The 23,427-nt window shown below is 50.2% G+C and overlaps 8 protein-coding genes across 8 annotated transcripts; 5 read left to right on the top strand and 3 right to left on the bottom strand.

The window, feature by feature from the left end:
• Window positions 1-729: 729 nt before the first annotated feature.
• AA0111_g1637 (hypothetical protein) lies at window positions 730-2,112 on the top strand (the record flags this gene model as incomplete). The annotated part of the gene is made up of 1 exon (XM_028647318.1): window positions 730-2,112. One exon carries the CDS (start codon window positions 730-732, stop codon window positions 2,110-2,112), a length of 1,383 nt encoding a protein of 460 aa, XP_028510815.1.
• A 162-nt stretch (window positions 2,113-2,274) lies between these two features.
• Window positions 2,275-3,607, bottom strand: AA0111_g1636 (hypothetical protein; the record flags this gene model as incomplete). The annotated part of the gene is made up of 4 exons (XM_028647317.1): window positions 2,275-2,809; window positions 2,869-3,051; window positions 3,116-3,376; window positions 3,426-3,607. 4 exons carry the CDS (start codon window positions 3,605-3,607, stop codon window positions 2,275-2,277), a joined length of 1,161 nt encoding a protein of 386 aa, XP_028510668.1.
• A 1,815-nt stretch (window positions 3,608-5,422) lies between these two features.
• On the top strand, window positions 5,423-6,793 carry AA0111_g1635 (hypothetical protein; the record flags this gene model as incomplete). The annotated part of the gene is made up of 5 exons (XM_028647316.1): window positions 5,423-5,608; window positions 5,665-5,940; window positions 6,004-6,127; window positions 6,190-6,242; window positions 6,302-6,793. The coding sequence occupies 5 exons, from the start codon at window positions 5,423-5,425 to the stop codon at window positions 6,791-6,793; spliced, it is 1,131 nt and encodes a 376-aa protein (XP_028510670.1).
• Window positions 6,794-7,824: 1,031 nt separating this feature from the next.
• Window positions 7,825-9,454, top strand: AA0111_g1634 (hypothetical protein; the record flags this gene model as incomplete). Its single annotated transcript, XM_028647315.1, has 2 exons — window positions 7,825-8,029; window positions 8,097-9,454. 2 exons carry the CDS (start codon window positions 7,825-7,827, stop codon window positions 9,452-9,454), a joined length of 1,563 nt encoding a protein of 520 aa, XP_028510669.1.
• Window positions 9,455-9,968: 514 nt separating this feature from the next.
• On the bottom strand, window positions 9,969-11,662 carry AA0111_g1633 (hypothetical protein; the record flags this gene model as incomplete). The annotated part of the gene is made up of 3 exons (XM_028647314.1): window positions 9,969-10,849; window positions 10,901-11,206; window positions 11,260-11,662. 3 exons carry the CDS (start codon window positions 11,660-11,662, stop codon window positions 9,969-9,971), a joined length of 1,590 nt encoding a protein of 529 aa, XP_028510665.1.
• Window positions 11,663-13,256: 1,594 nt separating this feature from the next.
• On the top strand, window positions 13,257-16,111 carry AA0111_g1632 (hypothetical protein; the record flags this gene model as incomplete). Its single annotated transcript, XM_028647313.1, has 3 exons — window positions 13,257-15,026; window positions 15,080-15,565; window positions 15,620-16,111. 3 exons carry the CDS (start codon window positions 13,257-13,259, stop codon window positions 16,109-16,111), a joined length of 2,748 nt encoding a protein of 915 aa, XP_028510664.1.
• Window positions 16,112-17,825: 1,714 nt separating this feature from the next.
• On the top strand, window positions 17,826-20,772 carry AA0111_g1631 (Importin subunit beta-2; the record flags this gene model as incomplete). The annotated part of the gene is made up of 3 exons (XM_028647312.1): window positions 17,826-17,927; window positions 17,989-20,610; window positions 20,671-20,772. 3 exons carry the CDS (start codon window positions 17,826-17,828, stop codon window positions 20,770-20,772), a joined length of 2,826 nt encoding a protein of 941 aa, XP_028510667.1.
• A 15-nt stretch (window positions 20,773-20,787) lies between these two features.
• Window positions 20,788-20,952, bottom strand: AA0111_g1630 (hypothetical protein; the record flags this gene model as incomplete). Its single annotated transcript, XM_028647311.1, has 1 exon — window positions 20,788-20,952. The coding sequence occupies one exon, from the start codon at window positions 20,950-20,952 to the stop codon at window positions 20,788-20,790; it is 165 nt and encodes a 54-aa protein (XP_028510666.1).
• Window positions 20,953-23,427: the final 2,475 nt, after the last annotated feature.

Raw genomic sequence — 23,427 nt, 5'->3', positions numbered from 1 at the left:
AAAGGTGAGCTAGCGTGCTAGACCTGAGCATCCTGAGGCGTGGCGGTGCAGGCCGATCAAATCTTGAGCTGGGCAATTGTAACAAGACCCTTGAAAGGTCGGTTCCCCGCTCAGCGCCGTGGGGCAGCTCACTAAACAGGTCATGAGAGGAACCGGCAGCGATTTCAGTGATAACCAGGAAAAGAGAAACATAGGTAGCTATCTAGGTAGGTTGGGAAAAAAAGACAGTCTAGAAATATCGAAAGCGCATTTACCGTACCAGGAATAGCCATGATGAGTTTTGCTTTAAGTAATTGGGTAGTGCGAATATTGATCGGCATCGGTCTAGCCGCGGCCATGTTCTCAGCGGTTGGACAATGATGGAATCACAGCAGTGGAGGAATGAGGCACATGTTACAGCCGCTCAACACTTTCCCCCCGGTTCTGTTCTAGCGAAGCGTGAACCGTCTTTAACGTTCGCATTGCTATAGTTTCGCGCATGATAAGAACGTGAAACATCCGTCCCTACCTCGGCCAAATCGTGCGCAACACGGTGCTACTGTACTACCACTACTACCACAACCACCACGTCCAACGTTCGCCGTACGTACCGTTGTATCGCTTCGCAGCCCCACTAGACTATTTATCAGCAAGCGCTTCCATCAGGAACCAGAAAGAATGGTTTCCCGCACATCGACACCGTCGCGATCGCGTTCCTCTTCCAACAGCAGCAGTTCTTCTGATACCACTATGATTGACGCGCCACCGCAATCACCAAGTCGCCCGGCGCGCCTCCGCAACCCATCGCATAGCGCCGCTCTCCCGACGTCCACAGTTCTGCAAGCGCAAACTGACGAGACACAACTCGATCCGTCATTCTCCCTCCTCTTGTCTCTACCGAGAGAACTCCGCGATCGCGTCTATACATACGCATTAGTTTCTAGTACCCCGTTCTTATGGCCTACTAAAGCGCCCGAATCCTTGCCCAGCAAAACTCGTAGTATCAACGTAAGCCTTCTACGGACAAACAAACAAGTCCACAATGAAGCGGTGGACATTCTGTACTCGCAGAACAAGTTCCTGTTCACACACCCTAGCGATTGTAACGTCTTCCGTGTTATAACGTCGCCCGCCTCCGTCAACATACAGAGCGTGTACTTTCGGATAAAAGACAAGGACCTGGGATTGTGGACACCGTATCTGGGGAGCAAGTCGGGAGAGAGGAGTCTCAGAGGGGATCTGCCAAAGTTGAGGAGTCTTTGGGTATTTCTCAGATGGACAATGTGTCCTCACTTCATGTCACGCATACTGACAGAACAGCATGGTGGATTTGTTGGTCCTGTAGGAGGGGTTCAAGGAGGGGCTACGCCATACGGTGTGCATGTTGCTCTTCAGCAACAATCTCAGCACGTCGTAAATCAACTCTTGACCAACACACAGATTGTTGGTGGTGCAGGCGGCCATGCGCATGCCACTGGTAACGCGAATCAGATCCCTCCTCCACCCCCACCAGCTCCAGCAATGCCGTTTCCACAGTTCATGCAAGGAGCGTTGGGTTTAGGTGGTCATGCACACCATCATCACCAAGTACATCCGATACCGCATGCGCATGGCCAGCACAATCACCCACCAAACCCCAGTCCACTGGCACAACATCTCCAACAAGGCGAGACTAATATTTCTGTTCAGCAAACCCCGCTTGCTGTTAGTGGCGTGAACGGACCTGATCCACACAGATTATACTCCGCATTCATCCGTTCCAACCGCTTCAAACTCGTCGTTGAGTCTCTCTGTCTGCAACTGAGCGACGTATTAAACCCCAAAATCACCGGGCCCTTGGAACGACAATCTTCTAGCAAGTCCTCCACGACAACGACAACCACAACAACTGATTCTACGCCATCGAACCCCAGAACGGAAATCAAGATTGTGTGCGCTTCGACACCCGGGAAGAGACAGGTCGAGCGGTTACTCTCCAACTTCCCAGACGAGTTGGTGCTCGATCCTGTAACGCAGGATGCGAGGACAAGGTTTAGGAGAATGCATGGTGTGGAAGTTAGTCTGGAGTTTAATGGACTGAGTAGTACGCATCAGGAAATGGTAGTCGCGGGTGAGGGGACACCGTGGGACTGAACATCCTTGAGTTAGGAGAGAGAGTCATTTTGATGGCCATAATTAAAGCACTTTCATAGCTTGCTGGATGGTGATTATAACATGTCTTCGAATTTCACTGGAGGTATCTGAGTACAGGCTTGACGTTTCATGCATCAAAACTCAGATGGACAACAACAAAATCTACGCATACACGTAGCAAAACGGACCCCCAATAGTACTCATCGCATCCCTGATGGTTATATTTCCCACTCCAACATACTCCCCCAAGGTCAAAACATCGTCCAGCGTTCCCCTGGCCCCTCCATCCCCAACGCCCGATACCCCACCAGCAATCGCGTCCTTTCTCTTCGCGAGGTCAAGATTCTGCCAAGTCCAGTATACACGATCAACCATCGCATGGTGCGGGAAGAACGCCGGATCAGCAGGTGAGTTGATAAAATCTGATCCAGCATCCCCTCCTATTGTGTTGTGCCCGCCAACATGAGCGCCCATCTTTCCTTTTGCAAATTCTCCTCCAAACACGGTTTGGAAACTCCCGATATCTTTGTGGTCTCTGATCAGAGAGGCAACGACGTCATCGCGCGTCTCATTGGCGGATTGCAGGCTGATGTCGCGACTGAGGCAGCGGGGATTGTAGCCTAGGCCGTCAGGTTGGGGGTTCGGTTTCGGAGGGGGCTGTGAGACGGCTGCCAACGGGCCCATGTTGATTTTCCAGCTGAAAAGGGCGTTAGTGGATGTATGGCAATAAAGATGGTGGGGAAGGGCGAGACGTACTCCTTGAATGGTCCTGATGTTACGCATCCTCCTCCACTTCCAGGCTGAAGCTGGATATAGCACATTTCGATTGAGGGGAAGCAGACCGAAGATCTGTTCGCCACATATGCGCCGTCTCCGGACATGCTTGTGCCGCTGCCATCGAAGAGAGGTGAGGCTTTGGGGTTATCTGCCCAGTAGCCCCTAGATGTTGGCGTACGACGTTAGCGTTTGTTCCACATGTGAATTGCATGTGGAAGGTACGTACCAATTGTAGTACGGCTGGTAACCTCTATAGCCGCATTCTTTTCTCAGCATTTGTTCAAACGCCCAAGTGTAATAGCGATGCCATGTCAAGAAATTGGCTGTTCCATGGATTGTGAACGCTTGCTGGATATGGGTCACGACCAAATCATCGTATCGACTCTTTGCGCCTGCAGCGATGGCAGCAGGAGTCTTTGCAGGTAGCTTTGCTAGACATTTGACTGCGTCGATATAATTGTGCCTCTCCGATTCGCTCAAGGTTGACCTGAGGTTTGTGAGCTGAAATGCCGTCAAGGTGGTATGAGTTTAGTTACCATTCCCTTCGTACAGCTACATTATCTAGAGTACATGTTTTTGGGTTCGGCAATGCGTTCTTAGAATAGTAGGCTTCCAGTTTGTGTAGGCCTTGGGCAGCCAGAGAATCAACTTCCTGAGGCTTGTGCTTTGCGCCGACGGTAGTGACTAGTACTGCCAATAAGACGCTGGAGAGCTTCATGATGTTAAGATTTAATTGTACGCGGCTATTACTTGACCATGGAGGAGACGACGTCTTATACTCTACAGCAGTTTATCGTACTATCCACTAAGAAACTCCAGTACCTATTTTCTGCGGAGGCGTAAAGTAGCCAGAAGAGTCTAGCTTATATCGACTAATATACGGTAGGGAAGGTGAAGGATGGTCCTACAGCGGAATGCATGTAGTGGCGAGACTTTGGATGTGGAAGCTCCTCGATTCACGTTCTTAGGTGTGGGGCTTAAAGAAGGAAAGGAAAGGTTCATAGCCTGACAACAGAAGAAACAGTCGGTCTTTGGCAATCGTTCCAGTCAAATCAAAAGCACGGCCTACCCGAGGAGGCGGATTGATGTCGCCGTGGCAGTACGGGATAGCCAACACCACGTGTTCAAGGTGGATAGTTCTCGCGTGGCAATTTGACCCTGCATGTAAGTATGTTGATTGGATTGCCGGCGGAGAACCCATGTTCTGGCTCGCAAATATTATCCCAACAGGAGCAAATCCTGGTCCCAGTACTTACCCGGCCTCTCGATGTGATCTCCGAGGACAAGTATAAGGCGAGCAGCGAGTATTCCGCATATTCGGCTGCAGATGTATAATAGAGTACATTTGCTCGTGAGTTTTGGTGGAAAATCATTCTGTTCATTCAGAGCTCTTGTAGCGCTATACCTAGGGTGAGTGACGGCTGCATCTTACAGAAAGCAGGATCGGTAACAGTGAACGCTGGTAGAGCGGCATTGGAAGGATTTAATGATGGCTCGGAGCATCTAGCCAGCCCTGGAAATTGAAACGCAGTTACGCGCATCACGGCGGGACTAGGTTGTGTAGAAGATTGACTGCGCTCGAGCTTCAAAGCCGTAAGACGGCTCCCGCATCCTGCCAAGGCACACCTCCTTGGTAGTGGGTATGCACGGAGTCTCAGGGTCCATTGTTCCGGTTCCGGTTCCGAATCTGTCTCCACATTGTGCCTAGCTGCGCTTCTTTCCCCCAATGGTTCAACACAGAGAAAGCCTCGTCCTGGATGTCAATCCTTTGAGACAGGACCTCAATCCTACAGTTGATTTCGTATCGAACCACTTACAACGGCGAGTCAGTCTACGTTCCAGCTGCAGTGCTGCGTACTCGAATTCAATCCTCGAATACCGGTATTTGCTTCACATGTTAGCAAGGCCCCACATTCTGGCAGGCCTTACAATATGGTGACCAGTCTGTCATCAAGCTGATCATAACTCAGATGCCATACAATCGGCTGATTGCCTTATAACGTATTATCATGTCTCATGATTGGATCTTGTCAGGCTTGACTTGTGGAGATGTATCCATTGCTGAACGAACTTGAATACGATGGTATACTCCTGAAGCTAAGCAGGGCACATCTCGTATGTGGAGATGCTTGCAGGTCATACTTTGGTTACGGCTTCTCGAATACGTCTGTTCCTTGACATATGCAACTCTGATCAGATGATTGAGCAAGAAGTTCCATGGCTTTGGCTATGGTCAAGGCAGCATTATCTAAATTTATCTTTTGTAGCATGCATTCACACTTGGTATTCGTACACTTTGACACTGCGGGCAATCGTCGATCCTACAGTTCCAGCCACCACTTCCTCTGGAGGGTCACAAGCGAAACTTTGTTAAGCCATGTCCCGTCTTCCCTCGACAAGCTGTTAATGCAGCCCGTATTGCGTCAGCCACCATGAAAGAGCTGTAAAAGTACAAAAAGTAAGATCGACACGAGGTGTTTATTTGGGACCCCTTCTCCTCATCAAGTATATCCGTCTTGAACAGCTCGGCACCATGGCCGATACATCTCCACCTGAAATGACCGCGGACTTCATTACTTACAGTAATGGGCCAACACTTCTAGCGCAGGTCGCCCCTATCTATGCAATAGCAGCATTGGTTGTTTTAGGAAGATGTTATGTACGAGCTGTTATTGTCAAGTCGTTTCGATGGGACGATTGGACAATGGTCATGTGTTTGGTGAGCATCGCGGTGCCGAACGCCTGTGAGAAGATTTACTTATACTTCAGTGTCAGGTATTCGCAACGGTTTGCTTTGCGGCGTACGTGACTGAGATCCACTTAGGCGTCGGCAAGCACATCGCTGTAATCACTTCCGACAAACCACGTTATGCACAGCTCCTTAAGTTTCGCCTAGTACACATGACTACCGTCAGTGTCGGAATCGTTCTGGTCAAGGTCTCAGTGTGTCTCTTCCTATTACGTCTGGTCACGAAGAGAGCACAAGTCTGGTTTCTTTGGGGTGTAATCTGCTTCCTGGTTCCTTTTGTATTGGCGAGTCTTGGAACATTGGTATGTCATATTACCTTCAATGACCAGCTGAACAATAATGAGCCGCTGATCTACTAAATCTAGATCTTCCAGTGCAATCCGGTCGCAGCTGCGTGGGATATCGACTTGCAACCACCACCTATTGGAACCGGTACTGCGAAATGCTTTAGTGGGGACACTTTCGATGCTATTGGATTGTTCAATGGAAGTAAGTCTCTAAATTCTACACACGACTACTTGCAGTTGTATATAAAACTAATGCCTTTGCAGTAGTGAACATCTCTACCGATTTCCTCCTCGCTCTCGCTCCCGTACCTTTGATCGTACGTTCAACCCTTCCAGACATTTATTCCCACATTAGCAATCAGTCTAACTGAAACAGTGGAAGCTCCAAATGCCGCTCCGTACGCGACTCTCCCTCGTCGCCGTTCTCTCTCTTGGTATATTTGCTGCTGTCGCTGGTATTGTTAGACAGCTTTCCTCCAGTCAGTTTGGCGTCCCAGAACCATACATTTACGACACATATTCTATCTGGAACTTCATCGAGCTCGACATGGGTATGATCGCAGCGTCACTGCCAGCTCTCAAACCACTGTTCAGCTGGTTCCGCGACACTGCCCGAGACTTGACTGGAAAGTCAAAATCGACAACTGCAGATGGTTATCAAAGGCAGGTACATCCAGTGGCTGACGATGGCTTTGCCTTGATAGAATATGGATCGAAAGGAGTGGTCAGTGTCACATCACGGCCGAGGGAGTGCATTGACAGATGGGTGTTCGATCGGACGAAGAGCAGTCAGGAAAGCATTTTATCGCATGATGAAAGGTCTGTGAAAGCAGGCATTATGGTTACAAAGAGCTTGCAGGTAGAGTGATCAAGCTATAATCGAATGACGGAATAAGGGCGACTTTTCATTTCATAATTACGGATCACAAGCGACGTTTTGGATAGCTAGTTGACCTATCAGAGACCAACTGAGTACAGCCTTCAAGCAAAGAACTGCATAATCGAGAGTCCTGCTTCAGCCTCGTAACGCTGGGTCAAACCCTTTCACTGCTCAAACCATAAGACGGCTCTGCTCTACTCTCCTACGGCTGTTTACTCACCCGTCACGTACCCTCTAAGCTCATAAACTTAGTTCACAAGAACAAGCATGTTATGTCCCGACAGATAAATTACGGAGGTCCGACACATGGTTTCAGGCGGTTCCGTACTCAAAGATCGTCGCATTTACTCTTGTCTCGTACAAGCCATCTCCTAGAAGGAAATAGTATGTATCCAGCTCGAAATCTGCTGATGGAACAGCGGATTGAGCGAGGCAAGAGACTATTCTACAAAAAGGCAGCTCTGGCTTCCAAAGGTTCGCATCTACGGCGCGATCACTTCACTTTCTAATGAAGATAGCGAAAATAGCGCATATGTGTTGTTCAGAGCGTGTACGACATGAGTACACAAACTTCACATGCGTACGATGATGGTGCGACTGATGTGGCTGGGCAGAGTAAGCGGAAGAAGACGCGACGCTCGTCAAGGAAAGTTTTTCACGATTATGTCATAGCCTCACTAAACTTATTCCACATTAGCGTCTATGCTCCGCGCGCGCAGTTCATCCCAACGTCCGTCCCCCACGGCATATTAAGCCTAATGCGCCAATCACAAATGTACGCCAAAAGGTGTGCGAGTACTATGCCTAGAATCTTGGGTTGGCCTACGGCCTCGCTTACAGTTTGCAGTGGTTTGGCATGCTGGAATGGTGTGCCGCTAGCTTTGATGCGGCATCCCGTGGATATCCAAGCCGTGTCTGTATAATGAAGATGTGAAATCGTGGAATTTCTCTTCTGGCTCCTTTCACCTAGTTATCTACAGCATTTCTGTGTGGCCCGAGTAATTGGCACGACTCCTACCATGGCGGCTCCTCAGCAACATGAGAAGACGACAGCCACACCTCCTAGTCCTCATCATGACACCGAATCAGGCGCGGACCCAACGTCAACCGACAAAGACATAGCAATCGGCCTCGTCGGCGAACATGCCCAAGATATCGATCCAGAAACCGAAGCAAAAGTGCTCCGAAAGATCGATTTGTTCCTTATCCCTGCCATGATCGTGGGTATGTCCATCATCACCAATCATCAGCCTTGTTCAAACCAGATATCATCCTAACATACGATGCACAGGATATGGTCTTGTCTACTATGACAAAGCGATTCTCGGTTCCGCCGCCCTCTTCGGCATGACGGCGGACCTTTCCTTGAGCGTTGTTACAAACGCCTCCACAAAGCCCCCGACAGTCTCTACCACACGTCTGTCCTGGGCAACATCCCTCTTCTACTTCGGAATGCTAGCAGGCCTCTACCCTCTGACTTTTGCCCTTCAACGCTTCAACTTGGGCCGAATCTTAGGCGCCGTCGTACTCCTCTGGTCACTAATCTGTATGTTGACAGCTGCGGTAACCACCCACGAGGGCTTGTTCGCACAGAGATTCTTTCTCGGCTTCGTAGAAAGCATTATACCCACCGGTTTCATGACCATCATATCGTCCTACTACACTCAACGCGAGCAATCCATTCGACAGTCTTGGTGGTTCAGCTCAACAGGCCTCTTCACCATCATCGGTGGCGCACTAAACTACGGGTTCGCGCAGATAACCTCCGGCTCCCTACGACGCTGGCAATACATCTACCTCCTCGCCGGCTGTCTGACATTCCTCTTTGGCATTTGGTGTTTCTTCATCCCGAATTCCTGTGCAGAAGCTTGGTTTCTCACCCCTCACGAACGCGTCGTTGCTGTTGAACGGCTCCGAAAGGGAGCCACAGGCGTCCGCTGCCAGAAAATCAAAACATATCAACTCCGCGAAGCAGCCACAGATGTCAAGTTCTATCTCATCTTTCTTCTGATGGCCTCTGCATATACAGTCAATGGCGCAGTCTCTGGTTTCGGACCGCTCATTGTGAACACGTTCGGTTGGTCGACCCTCGCATCTATACTCTGGCAGTTTCCGCTCGGACTCATCTGTCTCGTTACAATACTACTTTGTGGTTACTTGTCCTCGCGAATACCTAATATCCGTCTCATCCTCCTGATCTTGCACTGTCTCCCCGTCATCGCAGGATGCGCCATGATCTGGAAGAGCGAGTGGACGTACCATGCGGCCACACCCGTCGCTGGATACAGCATTATTGGCACGTTCGGCGCGGTTGTCAGCCAGACCATCGTTGTGGCCATGGCGAATGTGAGCGGAGCAACGAAGAAGAGTGCGATGGCTGGTACGGTGTTTGTTGCATATTGTGTGGGGAACATTGTAGGCCCGTTGTTGATCAGAAGCCAGGAGAAAGGGGAGCACTACCCTAGATTGTGGACAGGTTTGATCATCTGCTATTGTATCACAATCACCTCTGCTGTGGCGCTCTACGCTGTGCTTGCAAGAGAGAACAAGAAGCGAGACGCTCTGGCCGTGGATGAAGAAGAGAGGGACAAACTTGCTTTTATGGACTTGACGGACAAGGAGAACATGTATTTCAGGTACGTTCTGTGAGGTGTTCCTGCTTCAATGTTGGATAAATAGTATCCTTGTCGGAGCAATTCAATTCGGCGTCAACTGTATGAACATGAGAATGTATGTATATTGATAGGAGTTCGTCCATCTTACTACTACAAACTAGTTCAGGCGATCCAGAAGCCTGCTCAATTTGGGACTTCGCTCAAGCGTACGTCACTCGCATACGTCAACGCAAACCTCCACCCATCTATAAGAAACGCCAGCAACAACTTGTTCGTTTGCTCTCGTTCGTAAACTCCCCAGCAGTATAAACAAGAAAAAAGTAACAATGTTCGCTTCCGGAACGCCGTTTGGCTCGGACCCCTCAAAAGGTCGAGCAACTCCAAAGTGTGTGCTTACTTCTTTGCCCCTCGCCGAATGGGGTCGTCACATTTCTCGAAACCCAATCCTGACAAGAAAGAAAAAAAGCTGAACGATAGGGTATAGTTGAAAGAGATACCGTATGAGGCTAGGAAAAACAATACAAAGGAGAATAATGACTTCGATTCAATCATCTCGGTCCTCTCGGTCGTGGTCGGACGCCGGCTTCAGTCGCACTGCGTACTCGAATAGTTGGTCGGCTGATCCCTGGTGTATCAGCCATAGCAGCGTCGTAGCTAGGTACTTCGGGACTAGCTGAGCCAGACCGTTGCAGAAGCGGTGCTCGCTCGTCCCAGTTGTATCCGTCTTGGTGATCGATTGTGTTTCGCAGACTAGGCGAGCCAACGGGGCTGCTATATTCGGGGGGAAGTTCGCCAGGTTGTAAGAGCCCAAGACCTTGACCTTGGTTTACCGGAATAGTTGTAGTATGATCATCGCTGGGTCCTTCGCCGGCAGTATCTTCGTTTGAATCCACAAGACTGAGTGCCGCTAATGATATGTCTGTGGGACTGCGCTGTGGCCCTGGACTTGTCGGGACCTGTCTTCCGAGACGCATTTGCTGGCTGCTAGACCGTCCGTGTCCGTAACCCGCTTGGATGTAACTTCCGGCCATGCCTTCTCTTATACCCTCGCGACCAGAATCCAGAAGGATCGATCCTTGTTCGCTGCCGTATGGTGGAGGAGGAGCCAGACTACCGGTTTGGGGGGCTAGACCCCACTTCTTGACGTTGGCCTCAATGAAGACAAAGCCCATTTGGCCAAAGTTGACGTGCACTTGGCAAGGACCGTTTGCGCCTACGGTGGGGAAGAAGTTCTGAGTTTTGAGACCGTGAGCGACGTCGTCGAGTTTCTTGCCGTTTCGTGTGAAGAAGAGGGTTCCAGTTCGGGGTCGGTAGCCAACTCCAATGACATCTCCTTGGACGTAAGAAGGGCCATAGGCGGACGGGTGGAAGGGCTGGTTGTATCGGCGGTTTCCGTTGGACATGTATGATATCGAGGCTTTGTGGTACCCTAGTATATGTTAGCAGTTGGAAAAAGTGTTCATGATGGTAATATACATACCTGGTAATCTGAATAACGGGTAGGGTTTTGTTGTGACGCCTATCGCAATACTGGTGTTTTCGGGCTTCTCGTAAACCTTGGCCTCCCAATAGTAGACTTCATTTTGTTTCGGTATCGGAAGGTTACTCTGTACACTGCACTCAGAATCGAAAAACTCAATTTCGGTTCGGCCTTCGACAAAGCAGTTGGCGATCTCAAGTTCGGGCTCAAACTCCCAGGCAGACACGCCTTTCTCTTGTATGGCCAGAAATTGCGAGAGAGAAATGTCGGTCTGGACGGATTCGGGTGGGTTTGCTTGCACAAAAGCTGCGGGGATTAGCCAATGCTCCTTTCAACTGCGAATACTCTGGATGACATACCCTTCGCTCTCATGTACTCTGTTCTCTGCAGATCGTCCATATCCTCTAGCGCCTCGGCCTCCTCCTTGGCAAATTGCTGTTCGTCGTCATACTCACCAGGCCGCGTTATCCGGTCGAGGAAGATGCGTCCCTGGTTGGTGTACCGGAAGTAGTAAACAATGGCGGCGATGATAAGACATACTCCCGCAGCGGCCAGCACGGAGAATATGCCTATCATGATGCCCTTGGCCGTCGAGCCGAGGTTGTTGTTGTATCTCGATAATCGCACGTCATCGAGGTGTGATGCCTGGTGGAACCCGGTGAAGACGGTAGGGTGCGCGGCGGGCGCATTGTGGCTGGAGTAGTAGGACCTCGAGAGCGTCGTTGGCGGCGAGCCCGGTTGCAGCGGTTCTTGGGGCAGCATTGTGAAGTGCTGTGTGAAGGCAGCCGGCGCTGGGAGGCAGTGGGACGTTTGCGACTTGGCGGATGAGGTTGCGATGGGCGCGGCTGCGCTCGTGCCGGGATGAAGTCGCCCGGTGGAGTCGTTAGGTAGGCCAGTGGGGGCCGGTTACCACTCGATGAAGTGTCGCGGCCGAGGGCAGTGTTAGCGACACAGCAGCGACGCGATGGGACGTGGTGAAAGTGCGAGTGGCCGTAGGCAACAGCGCGATGTCGCTGGAGAGGGTGAAGGAAAGGCGTCGAAGTGTGTGTGTGATGATGTATTGGCGTGAGGGTGAGATCGGCGTGAGACGTCAAGTGCCTGACGCAGCTTGGCTTGGGATCGCGCGGCTGCTTTGCCACCTCCGCCTGCACACGACCCTCTGGGATGCCCGTCCTGGATTCTGCCGATCTATCCGTTACAGCTTGGCTACGAAACACGACACTTTCCAAAATCAACCTGTTCCCAAGTCTCCGCCGCGTCTCCTTAGTATCAGGGACTGCGCTGTTGCTAGCAGTAGCCGTCTCGAGCTGGCACCCTCAACCATCGACACCCTCGCGCGACAGTCCAGACCGCGACACCAACAGGCACTTGCATGGCCACGACAGCACGCGTATGCACTTTACTTCTAGAGCCCGCTGCAGCTACAGCTCGTCTTTTACGACAACACAGCAGCATACTCCACACCGAGCCCACGGTATTTCAAATTCGACTTGCTCGTCACAAGCAAATATATCGCTAGTCCAGACATGCTACAAGAGGCATGGCCCAAATTTAGCCCTTAACCGCGATTGCTTTTGTTCCAGGGCGGGGAAACCTGGCTTCGCTCCCTGAGGCATTGCCCACTCGTTACCGCATGTCGTACAGTCCTGAAACACCAACATCGCAGAGCCGCCCTCAGAGGCGCTTCATCAGATACTGTCTGTGCCCAACAAGAGTAAGTCCTTAGAACATGCAGCTTCGTCTGCTACCCCACCAAAGCATTGAAACTTCTTTCAACCTCAGCGCGATGCAATGGGGGTTGGGAACTCGCTGCTCATCCCGTCTCGGCGCGGGTCTGGACTACTAAGTGACCATCATGACGTCGACACCCGATATCCATGTAGAAATTGATTGCGCCCAATAGTCAATTATCTTAAGTCTTGAGATAACACATTGAGCCCATAGACAGACGCTAGCACTGTCATATTCAGCAGTGGCTCATTGTCTAGACAAAGTGCGCTCTCTCTAGCAGCATATGCCTTTACTGCCATGTGTTGCGCAGTACCATAGCTCCTTTCTCATGCATCTCAATACCTTTTCGGTATCACTATAGCCTCCACTCAACCGAATTGTCGCACTTTGATCTGCAGCATGACCAGTAACACTCCGTTAAGATTCTAGGAAAGGGAGGTAGTCAGCTGTACTTGCGTACTAATGTCTATGGGATGCCAAGCGATCTCCAGCTTCAGCCTCAGCCTTGAGCGCTTACTTGGTCTTTCAAGCCCACACATTTTGCTACCTGCTATTCTTTGTCGTCTCATTTTGGCTTCTTCGGTTTTGCTGTGTCAATCTGTTTTCCTAATCTGGAGTCTTCACTATGCGCCTTCTGCGACGCAATGACGATGACGAGTTCAGCTTCGAAGAGTTCTTCGGCGGGCATTTGCCGCCCTATGCCATCTTGTCTCACTTTTGGGGAAATGAGGAAGTGGGGTTTCAAGAAATAAGGAACGGCATAGGGAAAGACAAGAAAGGCTACAAAAAACTTAGATTCTGCGGGGAACAGGCTGCCAGAGATGGCCTCCAATACTTCTGGGTAGACACCTGCTGTATCGACAAGTCGAGCAGCGCAGAGCTCACCGAATCCATCAACTCCATGTTTGCTTGGTATCACAAGGCTACCCGTTGCTATGTGTATCTTTCCGACGTTTCGACCGTTGCTGGATTACGTCAAAGCAGATGGTTCACACGAAGATGGACGCTTCAAGAACTCATCGCTCCTGCTTCGGTGAAGTTTTTCTCCACAGAGGGAAAATTCATTGGCGATAAAACTTCGTTGTTACAGGATATCCACGAGATTACCGGTATTCCCGCTGCAGCTTTACAAGGAACACCTTTGTCTCGGTTCAGTGAGGCTGAGCGAATGTCATGGGTAAAGAATCGCATGACAACGCGCGCAGAGGATGCAGCATATTCTTTAATGGGCATGTTTGGTGTAAACATGTCGGTGTTATATGGGGAGGGGAAAGAGAACGCTTTTCGTCGGCTTCTAAGGAAGATACAAAAATCATCCCGGTCTACTGTCCTGATGGGCGATGGCCAACCTGTAAGAACTGTTGAGACGTATGATGTTCTTTCTCAGCACATACGTGACACCTTCACTGATGCCAGAGGGTCAACAACACCGGACTCGGATTCCGATGACGGAAGCGAGATCGACAGCATCTTTTCAGACGGCGAATCATCCATCTCTTCCGCATCAACTGCCAGCCGGAATCCGGTCCAAACAATTGGAATTCGTGAAGTTTCTAGAGCGCTGCTGGGCGATAAAGAGCTGGAAGCCATATATACTCTCGCTGTCTCTAGTGTAGAGCCAAAGAAGGCGCGCTCGCATATTCGGGGCTTTCTCCGGGATTATGGCCGGAACCTTCTCAAGGAAACTTCAGATAGTGATCTTGCGATCCAAGCTGCCAAGTTCGTACGTGAATTGGCCGGTCGCATAACCGATGAGATCATCTGGAGCATAACTGGATCTTCCGAAATCCCACACCAACCGAAAAGCAGGGTCGAAAAGCAGGGACTGGAGACATGGCTCTCAACTATCCACGGTAGCAGCATCGTTGAAGAACAGCATCTACCTGCCTCGAGAGCAGATGACGATGAGGAGGAGGAAGACGGATCTGATGAAGAGCTCGACGAGGACCTGCTATTTCCTAATATTGATAAAGTGAAGGGGTTCCTTATCAATTCCGATGCCTTCCGAGGACTTGTACTGGCCATGCAGACTTGGTTGAAGATCGATGGTGTTGATCGAAAAAATGTAGTCCAATCGATGACGGACACACCAAAACCAACCGATAGCATGGTGGTGGCTGAAGACATGCACAGAGAGACGATAGTTTCTATCGAGGACCAAGAGCAAGCTGACTCAACAAATGAAGCGCCTCCTACGGTGATCGAGGTCTACCAGCAGCAGGATGCGGCACAAGAACAGATTCGAAGAACTCGATCTCGCCAACGTGGCGGCAGTTTAAGGGACTTGGTTTCGAGTCTCTTGAACTTCTGGGGTATATCCTTTTACGTTTACGATATTGTGGAACTATTCGTTCCTCACGTTCCTCGGGGTTATAGGAGACTACGTTGGCGTTGTGTAAGCTCTCGTACTCTTCCTTCTTAACTTATCGCCCTTGCTGATCATCCAAGTCCTGCAACACTATCCTCTGGGGTGATTTTCCTGTCGAGGACACCGAGGCCTTTGGTCAACTTAAACAGCAGTTGTCCTGTATGCGAGACCCTCTCGTTCGACATGTACCTACGAGTGGTATATCGACAACGCAGGCGACCGGAGTTTCCGGCTCTGGAGCTACTGGATCCGCGCCGTCGACACAAACATCTTCAGCTGGTCCACCTTCAGGCTTCGCTAATACACCACATGCTGGCAACGCCCAGAATATCGTGAGTTCTACGGCTTCCGGATCAGACTATGTAGTGGAGATCACCTCACCGTTCAAGTATTTCGAAGTTTGCGTGAGTACGGGAAACCATGCTATCGATCACCATGAGGTCGATATTTCACGCATCAATTCGGACAACGAGCTATTTGAGATGATATGGGACAAGTACAATATCAGTCGCGGTATTGGCCTGCGGCGACTTTTCCTGCGGCCTAGCGACGTGAACTTTGTTATGGTAAGAACTCACACATTTCCCTGATATAGGACATTCATACTGAAGCTCTCGTAGTTCTCCGTCAGTCAGCGCAACCAGTACGGAGCTGGTATCCACAAGAAGCCCGATGAGTTCCCACCACAAGAGGAACTGGACGAAAAGCGCTACCACTACCTTTGCCCTCGAATCAGGATGCCGGTCAACGTCTTTCTTCACTATCTGCATCGAGCGAGATGGAACATATGGGGCGAGCATATGGAAAATATCTGGCTCCAACGTATACCCAAGAAGCTCGATAGGGATTTGATCGCTGAGGCCCAGCAGGCGAAGGGTAATGCGCCTGCGAACGAAGACCTTGCGTTCGGATGGGGAGTACACATCATTGAAGGTCCAAATCACGCTGTACTTGGTCTTCTACTAGCTATCGGAGTAGCTGTCGCTTTTATTGTCTCCGGAATGATCGTGGGGTTTGCGAAAACACAAGAGCAAGGCTTTGGAGTCGGGAATTTTCTTCTTGCAATCCTTGCTAGTGCTATGACTGCTGTATATTTTCAGCTTCAGGATTGAAGAACGACTTGTACTGTGCGATCTGTTTGTGTTGCGAGGAGCCTATTGTCTTGCATTGGCAAAAGGATCGGTATTGCACTAACCAGAGGCTGCTCGTACCCTCAGTTTCTCTACAAGTATCATCCTTTTCTTGCGAGAGGGATTTAATGGGAATGCTTCCATCGACTGCAGAATGTATCCCCTGACCTTTCATTAGTATTACAGGATGCTGATGGAAAGTGAACAATGGTACACAAGGTAGTAAGTGTAACCCGATATCGACATTTCCATAGTACCATGCAGTCTAAGATGGCGGGTATCAGGCCATACTTGTGCTTAGTAGAGCCCGGAAAGATTTGGACTGCGAGAAGCGTCGGAAGCAGGTTCAACCGTGGAACCATCACAGCATGAGAGCCTCATGTGTTAATGTCATGTTACACGCGGATTACGCAAGCAGCCCGATGAACGACCAATCCTCTTTACTGTCAACACCGTGTCTCTTTGATAGTGGGTCGAGATGCATCACAACATAACGTCCGTTATCTTCGCCATCTGGCTATGACAAGTCACTCGCTATTCGACACTGTTTCAGGAGATATACCGCGATTGAAGCCCCTTGGCAAGTAGGAGTGCATCCTGCAGATGTCCCATGTGTTGCGTGATTGATCGAACTAGCTGGGCGCTGATACTCTCGACAACCCTCGTTCTTCGTGTTAGGACTGCCTCCACAAGGTCTTTCTCGATATAGCTCTTCACCGGGGTGGGTTTCCATACATGGAAATGGTGGAGGAGAAGTGTGTGAGACAAACAGGAAAGAGCAGCTGCGATACACGTGTTTACTCGAAACATCTCACATGACTTATAAAGGAGTTGCCCAGACGTCATTTCTCGAATGAAGCGATACCGGACTGCGTCATCTCAAGTAGGAGCACGATGCAGGTGCTGCAGCACGACGTGTGCGAGAAGCACCGAGTTGTGCAACAGGCGTCTGATGACAGGTGCTATCTAGAACTCCCAGGCTGTCTCGACCATATATGCACCGTGTGATCGACGAGTCGCCATGATGATGGCGAATATGTTTGCTCGTGGGGGAAGAGCTGGAACATGCGATCTATTGCACAAGTCTTGCAGTCACCTTGTCGCCCTTTTCTAGCGAGCCAACCGGGCTGGGGACGTCGCAAACAGGCAGGTCGCCCCAGCAGACGCGCACTCGCAAATACCTGGACTTTGCCGACTCTATACCGCCCTCGTCTTCGCCTTAGCAAAGGCTGACTGTGCTTCTATCCTCGACTCAGTCGCACGGCAGCAACTTCTTCCTAGCTGCTCACCGCCCGCCGCGCATAATTGGGTCGCAAGCAGAACCCACTGCAACGACCCGGCCCCGCGTCAATTACGAGCAAACTGCACCACACGCAAAATATTGCAGCGCAAGAATTTATTCCTAGGACGGATCAAAAACATGTTCGTCGCCTTGTAACCCACCTTGTTATCCGCTTCGCACGCGAAAGGCTGGTGAGCGCTGCCCCTCATTGTTAATTCGTTCATGGCTTTCCCCAGCAGAGCTAACCATGAAGCGTACCAGCAGAACGAGCTTAAGTCGCCAGGGTCTACTCTTTTTTCTGCCTGCCTTACCTCCGCAGCGCAGCCCTGATTTTCCCTTCATACCCATTTCTAGGGTTGCTAGTCAACTCCCCTTTACACCTTCCCCGCACTGCGAAGCAAACCACACTCCAATATGGCGTGGCAACCCCAAGAAGAGCCCCTGCGGCAGCTGGCGCAGTGTCTGAGGGACTCACTCAGTGGCCATGATCCGAATGCGCGAAAGAATGCCGGCGAGGTTAGTTTGCTCTTGCTACACACCATATCGCCATATTGTGCTGACCGCGACGACTGCATAGATGCTCAAATCCGCCCAAACTTCACCCGATATCGACAAGTACCTTGCATACATCTTCTCCAGCAGCCAACCCCCACCGGTCGTGAACATGGACGCCGCCCAGTACTTCCAGACGCGAGCTGCGGCTGCCGTTATGCTCAAGAACGACGTAAAGACCACGTACAAATCGATGCCCGACTCGACCAAGGACTACATACGATCCGTGATACTTATGGGACTGTCGGATTCCACCTCACAAATACGGGGCTATGCCGGAAATGTAATAACGGAGATTGTGCGACAGGGCACCATCATGGGATGGCCTCAGATTCTGTCAGAGCTGGTCGGTATGGTCAGCAACGCGGACGGCAATTCCTCGACACAGGCACAAGAAGGCGCCATGGGCGCTCTGCTGAAGATCTGCGAGGATAACAGGAAGGCGTTGGATCGCGAATACCAGGGACAAAAGCCCCTCAACTTCATATTCCCGAAGCTACTCGAGCTCACGACAAGTCCCCAGCCTCGGGTGCGCGCCGATGCATTGGCCGCTATCAACGTATTCGTCCCAGAGAAGCCTCAGGCTGTTGTCGCGAACATCGACACGCTACTAAATCAACTCTTCAAATTGGCCGCCGACCCCAGTGAAGACGTGCGGAAACACGTCTGCCGCACCTTTGTCCACATCGCCGACATCGCCCCTCAGATGATCATACCACATATGAGCGGTTTGGTCGATTTCATGGTGGCACAGCAGCGCACGGAGAACAACGCCGATCTGGCTCTGGACGCAGCAGAATTCTGGCTGTGCGCTAGCGAAGACGAGAACATGCGGGACCACCTTGGTCCATATCTGGCTAAGATAATACCTGTTCTGCTATCGAGCATGGTATACAGCGAGGACGAGATTCTGCGTTTGGAGGGCGAAGAAGAAGATTATGAAGTCGATGACAGGGAACAGGACATCAAACCCACTTTCGCATCAAACAAGGCCGCAAGACTTACCACTAACGCGAACGGCGAGACAGTCCCAGCCTCCAATGGAACACCCGGAGCCTCAGCAGATGACGACGATCTGAGTGAGGGCGAGATCGACGATTTCGACGACGATGATGAATTTGGTGATCCCGAGGAGCAGTGGAATTTGCGAAAGTGCTCCGCTGCAGCCCTCGATGTCCTCGCATCAGTCTTCCACGAAGCTGTGTTCCAGGCGACTCTTCCATACTTGACAGATAACCTCAATCATGCAGAGTGGCCCAACCGGGAGTCTGCGGTCCTGGCTCTTGGCGCAATCGCGGATGGCTGCATGTCGGTCGTTGAGCCGCACCTTCCTATGCTCACTCCTTTCCTCATAACTCTACTGAATGACCCAAAGCCTGTCGTTCGCCAAATCACCTGTTGGACACTTGGACGTTACTCGGGATGGGCGGCACATCTCGACGCTGCTGGCAAGAAACAATTCTTCGAGCCAGTCATGGAAGGTATCTTGATGAAGATGCTCGACAGAAACAAACGCGTTCAGGAAGCTGCGGCATCGGCCTTTGCAAATCTCGAAGAGAAGGCCAACACTGAGCTCGAAGATTACTGTGGCGTCATCGTTCAGCAATTCGTGCAGTGCTTTTCCATGTACAAGGACCGGAACATGTTCATCCTCTACGACTGTGTTCAGACGCTCGCTGAGCACGTGGGACCTAAGCTATCAGAAGACAAACTCGTCCAAACACTCATGCCTGCACTTCTCCAGCGATGGAACAAGGTGTCCGACCAGTCAAGAGAAATGTTTCCATTGCTGGAATGTCTCTCATATGTGGCCACAGCTCTCGGACACACATTTGCGCCATATGCAGCTGGAATATTTGCTAGATGCATGAAGATTATTCACCGCAATCTCGAAGAAGGCGTCATGGCAGCTGAGATTAACGGTTTCGAGCCTCCAGACAAAGACTTCTTGGTGACAAGCTTGGACTTGCTCAGCGCAATCATCCAAGCTCTGAGCTCCCAAGATAGCGCCACACTGGTTTCACAAGCATCTAACTTCTTCGAGCTACTAGTCATCTGCATGAGGGATCAGAACAATGACGTGCGGCAATCTGCCTACGCGCTCCTCGGAGACTGCGCCATTTACGTCTTTCAACAACTCAAGCCTCATCTACAACCCATCATCAAGACTCTTATTACACAGCTGGAAGTTTCCCAGATAGATTCCTCTGGCCTGGACACTGGATACTCAGTCATTAACAATGCCTGCTGGTCCGTTGGCGAGATTGCCATGTGCGAGGGAGAAGGCATGCAACCATACGTCGGGGAACTGCTACAAAAGCTGGGTAGCATCCTATTTGACGAGCGGGTTCCAGAGTCTCTGAACGAGAACGCAGCCATCGCCTTGGGTCGCCTAGGTCTTGGATGTGCGCCCTTACTCGCTCCACATCTTGCTCAGATCGCTCCTCCTTTCCTCCGTGCTATCAGGAAAGTACAATGGACGGACGAGAAATGCCATGCCCTCACTGGCTTCATGTTAATTGTGTTGGCCAACCCTGGCGCTATGGAGCAATCACTTCTTGAGTTCTTCAACGACATGTCGATGGCCGATCGAAATGTTGTAAGGGGTCCTACTGCCGGAGTACAGGTCTATGAGACTTTCCAAAAGGTAAGATTATACCCACGCTTGATATCATCACACGCATTCAGCTAACGCTTCGAAAAAAAGGTCATTCAAACATACAAGGGCATGATCGGCGATTTCGACGCCTTCCTCGGAGGTCTCCCTACCGAACAACAAGCGCGCTTCCGCGAATTGTACTCCGTTTGAAGGAATGAAAAAGTATCAAACTCCAATCATGATTACGTGTGTGGCTACTGCGGGCGTTGAATAAGGACATGTCTGGTTAGAGGAAGAGATGGAAATACCAACAGGCGCGTTCACATTCCCATCACTTAACGGGGATGCGCGTGACCCTGATATGAGGAGGATATGGAATAGTGCTAGCATTTTCGGCAATAGGGGTGGCATTTATATATAGAACATGTGTTTTTCTCCAGCGAGCGCAGCTTTGAATTTCACCACGAGTAAGAGACGATGATACGTATGAACATTGCAAAGGCGTTTTTTATCAATCAATCCATAGTATAGTAGGTAGCGTAGCTTAGTTTAGTTTCAGTTTCCATTCCTCCTACACTCCTCGTCCATGGAGCAGGTATGATGAATAGCATTCCAGCGTTTGTTCTCGCGTCAAGTACTCGTGCTATGTTTCTGATTGCCTAGTATTGGCTCAACAAGAGTCTAAGCAAGCCTGATACCACGAAGATTAAGATTGAGGCAGCGGGATATGCCACCCACGCGCCAACAAATATCCCTCAGTTACCATTTCCTGTACACCTCACGACCACATCCCTGACGATGATGAGTATTACCAATCATAATCTTAGGCCTGGTTCTCCCTTCAATATTACTTCAATTCAGTCATCCACCTCATCATGAAAATGCCCTCGTGAACTTTCTTCAATTCACAGCGGTAATAATCGGAATTAAACCTACCAATGTTGGTGAGGTTCTATTGAACACATACTTGACGCCTTTGGCACCTCATTCTATGTGCGTCTGAATGATTGCCTCTCGATCTTCAATTATACCAACCTTCATGTATGCGCGTTTTGTACGAAGTGTCGATTCAGTATTGTTCCTGGATATTGGAACAGCACAGATATGCATCCTCGTGCCATGTACATCGATTGGAGGAACAGAGTCAGATAAGGTGTTCACTCTGTTAAATAGGCTTTATCCTTCTTGCTTGTGAGTCGGGTTCTCTGTTCTTGAAAATCCTCACGTTCTCGAGGTCTCGTTTCGAGAGGTTCTTCTTCAAGGCTCAGGGATATCATAATATATGAGCTGAGGTATTGCATAAGCATCTGCGCTCATCTGAGTATATACAGCGAGCTAGCAGGATTAAGCGTAGTATCGCAACAAGATGCATCCATATCGTATCGCTCATGCTCGTTCTGATCGAAGAGATATTGAGTAAAAGGACGGAATCATCTTGTCGTTACTGTCTCTCACTCGGTCAGTGGACTGACCGATGGTTGAGACCAGGCCTCGAGAATTCCGAAGAACACTGTTACAATGCGTTGATGAATACATGCTCTTCAGTATCAATATAAGGATATGGAAGAAGCAGGTTTGGTCTCCAGGCTGACGAATGCAAAAAGCCAACAAGGTACTTTCCTTCGGAAACTTGGGGCGAGCCACATCCCTCGAGGAAATCCTGCTTCTGGCAGTGGTCATGACATAACCGTCCCAACCCATCCCTACCCAGTACATCCCGTATCCGCTCCAAGCGCTCGGTACTGCCGATGAAACCAATGTCACCAACGAACGGGATACCGGCAGCATGTAACGTTGCCGTGACCTGAAACAAAGCCGAACATTCAGCTCCGACCGAGGTGATGAGCTCATGGAGAATTGACAAATTTTCCCATGTTTTACGACTCAGTATACCCAGCGTCGATCGTGTGGGGATCAATCTATTTATCGAAGGAGGTCCGTCCGAAGTCGATTATTTGCCAGATTCGCAATATTACGGCCGCTCCGAACGTTTCATGTTACGGGTCGAATTGCACATAATGTTGGCACGATGCGATGAAACATAAGTGTTGTCATGATACGTCAGTGGCTATACATGTAGTATTGACTTGCAAATGCTTTAAACTTATTAAGGTGATTGATAATTGTATAGTTTAGGTAGCCTGCATAGTCGCTTTTGTGCGACAATATATTGGCAATATGAAGGATTAAGGTTGGGATATACGATCATCACTATGGTGTATGTACTGTAGATGATGTTTTGTGATGTGCGTTCGGCCAGGAGTGGAGAAAGACCCCAATGGTCGGAGCAATTCACACAGTGCACGTAACGGCCCGTGATGAGCGGAGAGTATGTGTATTTCCTTGTGTCGCCCTGCCACACTTGCCGATAGAGTCGCTTCCGCGCCAATGATAGGGCAGGGTGCGACGCTTTTTATAGCTCTTTGCCGACGGGTGGAGAAGAATGCTTTGCAAGGTGGTGCGAACAGAAAGTGTGGCTTGCAGATAGCGGGAGTAGGTGTATTGCGCGCTGAAAATCGCATTGTTAAACATGCATTTCGGCTGATGTGTATTGCTATCGTGCGACTGACTGTATGGTGTCGCAAGATGAAGCCTCTTCAGACTTCATAAAAATATGCATAGAGAACATTTGTATGTTCTGTTGTGGTCAATGGATTTGTTAGCGCGAAGCTGTCTTAGTGTACGCTCAAAAGACCGATAGTCGTCGGAAAAGACCGAAAGCACGATGAAGAGATGCGAGTGGAGAGGTGTCTTGTTAACCCTAGTCGCAGAACCCCAGAGAAAACATGGCTGCATGGTAGCCCTCGATGCGTGTCGGCTGCAAAGTTCCCAGGGTAAAAAGACCTTAATCCTAAGAATAGCTCC

The sequence above is a fragment of the Alternaria arborescens genome (genome assembly GCF_004154835.1).
Source record: "Alternaria arborescens strain FERA 675 chromosome Unknown contig_3, whole genome shotgun sequence".
NCBI classification, from domain to species: domain Eukaryota; kingdom Fungi; phylum Ascomycota; class Dothideomycetes; order Pleosporales; family Pleosporaceae; genus Alternaria; species Alternaria arborescens.
This window is presented reverse-complemented; position numbering and strand designations above follow the sequence as displayed.